The 8649-nt window shown below is 38.1% G+C and overlaps 1 protein-coding gene across 1 annotated transcript; it reads right to left on the bottom strand.

The window, feature by feature from the left end:
• Positions 1-4015: 4015 nt before the first annotated feature.
• LOC127447940 (BTB/POZ domain-containing protein KCTD12-like) lies at positions 4016-6347 on the bottom strand. The gene has a single exon (XM_051710181.1). It carries the CDS (start codon positions 6301-6303, stop codon positions 5434-5436), a length of 870 nt encoding a protein of 289 aa, XP_051566141.1. The 5' UTR covers positions 6304-6347; the 3' UTR covers positions 4016-5433.
• Between the last annotated feature and the right edge of the window lie 2302 nt (positions 6348-8649).

Here is an 8649-nt window from a genome sequence, read left to right as displayed (position 1 = left end):
CAGACTTTTCCTCAAATTCAATTTTTTTGAGTGACTGTTCAAACTGCAAGTTAGATGTGGCCACATCAGATTTTTTTCTGTTCAGACTACAGTCGCTTTTGCTATCACATCCACATTAGTTGTCATGGTAAGGCGGCAAACTTGCGTATATTCACCATGCATGAGATTTTAGTGATGGATGTTTTACCATTGATTATGCTTTTCATGAGGGCAGTATCCAAATATGAACTTTCTTCACAGACAGCGGCTTAAAAATGAGAGAGGTGGCATATGCAATGTTAGTTACTGCTAGTGTTGTTTCTGCCCGTTTTAGCAGGGATGTCCTGTGTTTTGTCCAAAATGATGACGTCCCATACAGGACACCTTTTATCTTGGGGCCCTGTATTTTAGCAGAGAGCGAAACATTCCGTATTGAAGGCTTTGTGTCCCGTATAAAAGTATAAAAAGGTCGGACGGTGAGACGAGGACCCACGTCCTGTGATGAAATGCTCAAAATGTTCAAGCGTCCCGTATTCATGTGACATTCAATACTTTATCACATTGTGGTGTCTCACAACCGGTATGGGTTACAGCACTTTAGCGCCAGTGGCGATTTCTCAGGGCCAGCAAAACCTTCTCTGCTGGCGTAACATGCCTAATAAATAAATATTTTTTCATCCTTTCATTCTCATTGACCTTTTTGCCTACGTGTTTTCAACTCTTTCCACTCCTAATTCATCTACAAACAAATAGCAAAAAACAAAAATGTATCCAATCAGAATTTATTCCTCGATGGTTACAAGCAAAGTGTGATGACTGTTTCAAAATCGCATGCCTGAAGCCATGCTCCTTAGCCGAAGAAGCATGTGAGTCTGAGCTTCACCTCGTCAGGCCTTCAGAATTTCTGCAGATTCCCTCAACACTGCAGTGAATAGGCATCTAAAGTCAGATTGTCAGATTCATTAGCCAATCAGATTGATTTATTTGTTCTTGGTGGGAGTGGTCTTTAGGATATGTCCCAGTCGAGGCCTTCTAGCTGGCCCTGAGTGACGCAATCATGCTTTAAGTGATGTACGTAATTTGAAAGTGAAGGGTGCGAGATCTTGCTAATGAGTCAGCTGTCATCACTGCCTCATCATCATTAAGAAAGAGATCCTTATGGATTTAAAAACCTGAGATGTTCTGCAGGATCGTGCGATTAATTAATTAAACAGGAAAGGAGGAAGCACAGTATGTTTTCTCATCACAATACGTGATGTTTAACAACTGTCGCGCACAGCAAATGATGAAAAAACCACATGAAATCTGACTATTCAGACTGAGATGCATTAAGAAAATCTGAATTTAATCGGATTCCAAACCACCTACGAATGTGAAAGTGAGTGAGAGGGCGAGTTCAGAGATAACACTGCGAATGTCTTTTCTGATCTCTTCCAGCAGGTCACCACTGGGGGCTCCTATGCCAGGGAACAAAGAGAAGATGAGCACCTCAAGCATTGCTGGAATCAGGTTCGCTTCATCGAAGGAGTCCCCTGAATGGATGGTCCTCACCCTACTCCTCACTTCAAACATCCAGAATGGCCTCCTAGCGGCCAGGAGGTGAAGATAAGCAGCTCTTAGTAGTCTCCTGGATGAAGATTGAGGCAGCTTGCCCATTCCCAACCCCTTGCCGGACACCTGGGGCCCAAAACACCATTCAACATATCCAGGATAGATTCCACTGGCCGAGCCTGGATGCAGAAGTATGTTCGATCTGCCAGAGGTGCAAGGTATGTCAATGGACTACCACAATGACTTCCACCAGCTCCCCTGGTTCTGCTACCAGTATTTTAGGTGCCCTTTGACCGCATAGGTATGGATCTGGTAGAGCTGCTGCCAAAGTCCGCCCGGGGTCATGAGCACATTTTGGTGATTGTGGACTATGCCACCATGTATCCAGAAGCAATTCCCTTGCGCAAAGCCACCTCTAAAACATTGCAAAAGAACTCTTCCTGCTGAGCAACGGTATACTGTTTCCAAACATTCAGACACCCACCACACTGATTTGGGAGGCATTTAGAAGTACATTTAAATATGAGGACGCTACATGTAAAACCTTAAAAATGTGTTATCAATGACTTTATGCCTCATTCTATGAGTAGAATTCACATGACATCAGTAAAATGTGAATGGGCACTTGAGAGTATTTGAGAAGATTTGATTCCTTTAGTAGACTCACATGACTTGGTCTTGGAAAACGTCTCTAAGCGAACAATCGTACAGATGTAGGTACATTTGCACCAGCTCGCTAATATCTCTGCACATCGATGTGTTCATGTTGACTCATTTTGACTCACTAGACAGCATAAACAGAACTAGCTGTAGGCATCAATGTAGGTAGAGCTCCAGGTCACACCTACCGATGACATGGACCAATGGCAGTAAAAGGTGTTTAGCAGCCGATTATTATTTTTCCTAAAAGTTTGCCCAGAGAGCTGTTACAAACCACCGAAACAAATGCAAAAACACCTTCTTTTTGGCCAGATTTTGTTCTAATTGATGTCACACCCATTCGTTCTTCGATTTCGTAGGAAGTATATGGAGGCCTTTAGTCATGATCAATCTTTAAACAAAAATTAGTATGTGAAGACACCACTCAGAAGAGTGAGGTGTCAATTCATGAACATCAATTCATGGAATATGTGGAGAATGCACATCACTTAACATTCTCCATGAAAAAAAAAAAAAAACGGAGCTGTGCAATGAGTGCATAAACCATAAATAAATATCCCAGCCGATAAGAGTACTCAGGGAGTTAGCCTATTTTTAACTTTTTTCATAATCAAGTTGTTTTTTTTCTTCAGCTAATTTAGTCTGAACTCAGTACTGTGGTATGCAAATATGGCTTTGTTATGCAATGCTTTGATCTGATTTTCAACAACAACAAAAAAGTTTTTGTAGGAGAATGTAGTTGGAAGTTTAAGAGAGCATGCCATGGGGATATGTTTCTGCACTTCCAAGTTATTCAGAAATGGCCACCTTGGTAAAGCATTTATTTAAATGTTGTGTAATAATCCAGAACAACATCTGCTTTGCTTATTGCCATATCCCAACTATCATGTCCTGCTCTTAGACATGTAGCTGCTCTTTGAAAAGAGGTTTGGACATTTTCTTTCTGTTTGCCCCGCATGGGAACATTGTCCTTATTGTAGAATCTACACTATATGCCTAAATAGTATTTCAAGCTGACCAGTACTCTTCCTCACAGTTGCTTATACAAGGTTTGTGGCTCATAGAAATCCCCCCTCCCCCTTATTCATTAACAGTGCAAGAATTACTGCATTCATCTTTGTGTAACTGCACATCATTTAATTAGATTATTTGTACATTACACCATAATTGTTACAATTCACAACAATAAATATGCACTGTAATAATAGCAGTATGAAAGTAACGAGTCTATAAGGAGCGTATAGGAACCTTAAAGTATCCCTCCACACTTTTCAAATTGCTCCTACACACTGTATATGTGTACTGTATATAGTATATAGTATATAAACCTCTCTCTTGGAACTGAGGTGCTCCACTGTGTGCACTCAGAGAGATCCGTCCTGTAACCCTGACCTTGCAGCTGGATCCTTTCATTATTTAGACATGAAATGAAAATACCACTTATATTTGTGCACAGCAGCACCATTTGCATTTGAACATCAATTTGTGTCACAAAAAAACGGAAAGGGACCTATTGTATATTGGGGTACAATTACTGCATTCGTTATGACTGGCTATGATTCATGATCTGGCCACTGAAATAATCTGGCTGACCCCCAAACCACTTGAGAGCCCAGATAATAGTACTCAATCTATCCAAAAAGCAAGCTTGAGGGCCAATTTGTTAATCCCAGTTGTATTTCTCCCAATTTGTGATTCATTTTCTCCCTGAATCTCTTGACATTGTTTGAGAGTTTCAGATAAAAGTTGTGCTAAGAATGAATGACTAATGTTTTGTGTCATTATTAAAACAAACATTCCAAAAATGAAAAGGATCTTTGTCCCATTTAAATTTCTATTAAGCAAAAATATATTTTAAAAATATAATGCACTTGAAGCACTGAATGCATTTGTACAGAAGAGCAAATCTGGGCTGTTACTCATGTACTGTTTTAGCCCTCTAGACTGTAAAGCTGCAAAAGTCACACTGAAAACAAACAAAAGTGATTTATTTATTTTTTTATTTTTTTATTTTTTTTTTTAAAGAATTTTGATAATAATAATTCAAAATTGTAAGGCTGAAAGATTACAAGATTATAATTTATTGAATGATTAACTCTCTTTTAAAAGAAAACATCTTAAGTCATTTACAGCTGGATTAAAAAGGTGCACTTTGTTTAATATACAGATATGAACATAGACAAAAACAAACAAATCTCACTGCCCACTCATTTAAAACTGGAATGTAAGCAAATATGTAGTCAGTACAATACTACCATTAAAAATTGTGAGCCTGTATAAAGGACATAATTGAACTTATTTCGTGAAAATGGTCTGTGTTTCTGCCATGTTTAATAAAGCAACGTTTGATGCAAAATGACTAACACATACAAAATACATAGCATGCGAACGTTTCATAAATAGGCCATCTGAATACTAATCTGAATTTTAAAAAAATAAAAAATGACAAAAAGGAAAAAAGCTATGAAAGAACGCATCACTATAGTAACACATTCTGCATTCATGAATTACAGGATATAAAATGTAATATTAAGCTCAATCGACAGCATTTGTGGCATAATGTTGATTACCACACAAATTTATTTCGAATCATCCCTACTTTTCTTAAAAAAAAAAAAAAAGTATTATTTTTTTAAGAAATAAAAAGAAGCAAAAATCGAGGTCACAGTGAAGCACTTACAATGAAAGTGAATGGGGCCACTTTTTGGAGGGCAGAAAGCAGAAATATGAAGTTTATAGTTTTATATTAAATCTGCTGTTAAAACTCGTATTATTTGAGCTGTAAAGTTATTTAAATAGCCGTTTTTCGGTCATTTAAGGGTTTTGGGGTGAACTGCGTCATGTCGTCATGGCAACGAATTTGCAAAAATCACAGAAAATGTTAGTAATTAATTTTATCACATTAAAGTCATGTTAAAACGCATATTGTATTTTAACATTTACGGATTGGCCTCATTCACTTCCATTGAAAGTGCCTCAATGTAACCCAAATTTATTTATTTTTTTATTTATTTTTTTTAAGAAAAGGAGGGCCGGGAGGTAATCAACATTATGCCATAAATGCTTAAGTATTAAACCCAGAATATCGCTTTAAAGTCTCAGAGTTAGTCGATCCTGTGACGCTAACAATGAGACAACTGGCGGGTGCAAATCGGAGAAACTCCATTATACTTCTCTAAGAGTGGATGGAACCTTACTATTGTATTAAATGCGTATAGACGTTTTCATGTAACAAATGTGTGCTCATTCTCGACAGAAAACATACTCTGTGTAGCTTGTCCAGATCTTGTCCTCGTTCGGATCACTGCTGGAATAAGCGCACGTGCCAGTGGAGCTGCACGCGACCATATGGAAGCCAAGCTCGGACAGTTTGTCAAACGCTTGCTCGAGAAAATTATATTTCAGATAATAGCGCGATGTGTACCTCTCCGGAGGTCGGTCCGGGTCTCTGCTCTCGTTCAAAGTGTCTCCGAACACCTCTTTAGCTAGAGAAGTTTTCCCGCACACCGTGATCCTCGCGACTCGCCTGAATTTGGCGTCTGTCTGTATGTCTCTTCCTATTGTATATGAACCCCGGTAACCGACTGTGATGTAGCCCGTCTTCTTGGACTCCAGTGATGGAGAACGAGCGGTGCTGACGGCGGACAGCGCGCGTGAGGGGTCCGGTCCGACCAACGGAGTCGCGCTCTGCACCGACGGCTCTTCCGAATCACTCTGGCAGATCTCATCGGTGATGGAGATGTCTTTACTCATTTTAGGACTCAAGAGCTTGGTCAGGTCCCGCAGCTGAAAAAACTCTGCCTCCCTCTGTAGTCTGCTCTTTTCTGGAAAATAGTCGGGCAAAACCAGATTTAGATCCCGTAGGTAGTCTAAAATGTAGCGGAAAAGAAACCCGTCCCTGTCCAAAAAGTAACGACCCTTGCTGTCCCGTGCCAGCTCTTTCGGCGTTTTCTTACTGAACATGTTCCAGAGGAGAGAACCCGGCACGGCTGTCAAAGTCGTGTGCCGCGTTACATACACTTGTCCTCCAACATTTAGTTCAATAATTTCGGAAAACGGAGACGTGGATTCTGCGCCGTTTAATATTCCACAGGTTGGATCCGCTAAAGCCATCGTGTCTCTTCAACTGGAGATGCAGTGATGCGGGATTGTATGAAACGAGCTTTCTATAGGCGTAAGATAAAGGCAGATGTCTGTTTAAATACGTTGTGGGAGGGAAGAGAAGAAGGCTGATGTGTGCGGTCATGGGCGCTAGATGTTAACACTTTATTGGCACATTGGGACCAACTGGTGTTGTGTCTCCTGCTGTCAGTGATCAGCGGCTGTTTACAGCTCGTCAGAAGCTACGCGGACTCTTATTTGATGTCTGTCATGTCCATGGCAAATAAGCACATACATTACAATGAAATGCACAAAATAAAAAGGAAAGAGATATTGTTGTTTAATGTTATATGACAGCATTTGCCATTGATGAAATAGGAGAATAGTGGCATCTAGTGGTAGAAAGTTGCAATCTTGGGTCTGAATCTTCCCCATAGGGATTTTCATGTCAATTAAAATGTTGATTCTAGTAGACTCTACAACAAAATGGACAGACATAGATGTCAGCTCCTACCATTGTGTTTCCATTGGTTTAACAATAAACTTAAATTGCCCTAATAACTAACTAAAAAAATAAATAAATCACATGTATAGTTTTAATAATATGTCGAAGTCCATTATATAATTAACATTTTTTATTGATTCATATATACATTACAAAGAAAAACCCAACACATATACAATGAATCAACATTTCACATTAAACCCCACTAACATCCCTCCCCATTCACCAGCCCCACCCTAACCCCCAATGAACACCCCTGTGGTCACATAAAAACACACACAACCAAATAATAATAATAATAATAATAATAATAATTATATATATATATATATATATATATTCTTGAATCTTAAATTGCATAAGGCGAACCCTTGCATCTCTTGATGCAGACTTGACATTTTTTAGAATCCTAGCCCACACTCCCTCCTCCAATACCAAGTTTAAATCTTTCTCCCATAATCTCTTAATAGAAGTTAAAGCTCCATCCCCCAGACTCTGAATTAACAGGGAGTAATACACTGATGCCTCATGACCTTTTCCAAAAGCAGTAATCACCTCTCTCCGAGTATCTGCTGCTTTAGGGGGGTGTACGCTACTCCCAAAAATATTTCAGAGCATGTGTCGCAGCTGTAAATACCTATAAAACTGAGATCTTGGAATCTCAAAGTGTTGAACCAAATCTTCAGAAGATCTAAACACGCCACTCATATAGGACACCGAGTGTAGTATTAACCCCCCTCACAATCCACTCTGACTAGTGTCAAAGTCCATTATGAAAATATCCTAACAGGTTCCTAAATTTCACATATTGGTAGCAAATTGAAGAGGGCTGGATGGGAGTGCTACCAAAAGAGAGGGTGATTAGAAGTCCTCACCATTATTTATGCCTTTGCCATAACTTTTAGACAACTTTAGAATAGGCATAAATACATCAAACATACAAAAGACTTTTAAAGACTCGAATAGTCTTTCATAGGGTTGCAAAAAGATGAATGTATGATGAGTAAGTTGAAATGACTTGTTAATTTCTGACATATAGTGAAAGGTTTTTGGAAGGTTAAACTACACTTAAAATTGTGTGAAATTCATGGCATTAGAACTTTATATTAAACTTGATATTAAATCTGTCCTTTTGACATTATGCAAACAAACAATAGGAAATCCTAATGTTTTAATACTTTCTACAATAATACGTAAAACATTACAATCACTTTTGTTCACTTTCATCTTAATGGTCACACTCAATTTGTGATAACTTGCACTCTTTAACCTCAGCTTCTTGGAATTTCTCTGACCCTATGTGGAACCACTGACAGACAGACCACATTCTCTGACTAATCAATTGTTGCAAAAGAAATTCCAGTTTTCGCAAATTTTGGAGATACACAACATGTAAGAAATCAAAGTTTAAGTTAATTAAATATGATGTCTCAATTTTCCTCTCTGTGTTTAATGTTCTAAAAACATTGATGATAAAAAGTTAATAATGTTGAGGACCTGATTACAGCCTACATTGAGTGTTATATGTTTTTGTTTTATTGTTAATTAATTGCTATTATTGTTTTATTACTACACACAAACATATTCCTGGTAAAATGTAGATTTAAGAAATGGTTTTGATTAGATTTATAGAAATATGTTCAACTTTGCCAAGTATAAAAATAGTTCAATTAATCTCATAGTCCTCATTCATTACAATACAATAATTCACATTTATTCTAAATTCATAACATATACACTATTTGAAGACTACTCAATTCAGTTTAATGGAAATTTGTCATATAATTAAAATAGGAAAATCTTACAAATAAGCTGAATTTTTTTAATTGGACTTGTATTGTGGAATTCTAATT

This window comes from Myxocyprinus asiaticus, chromosome 11 (genome assembly GCF_019703515.2).
Source record: "Myxocyprinus asiaticus isolate MX2 ecotype Aquarium Trade chromosome 11, UBuf_Myxa_2, whole genome shotgun sequence".
NCBI lineage: Eukaryota > Metazoa > Chordata > Actinopteri > Cypriniformes > Catostomidae > Myxocyprinus > Myxocyprinus asiaticus.
This window is presented reverse-complemented; position numbering and strand designations above follow the sequence as displayed.

Bases quoted from the DNA above. Each gene is read 5' to 3' on its own strand.
- LOC127447940 (XM_051710181.1), bottom strand. From the start codon at position 6,303: ATGGCTTTAGCGGATCCAACCTGTGGAATATTAAACGGCGCAGAATCC.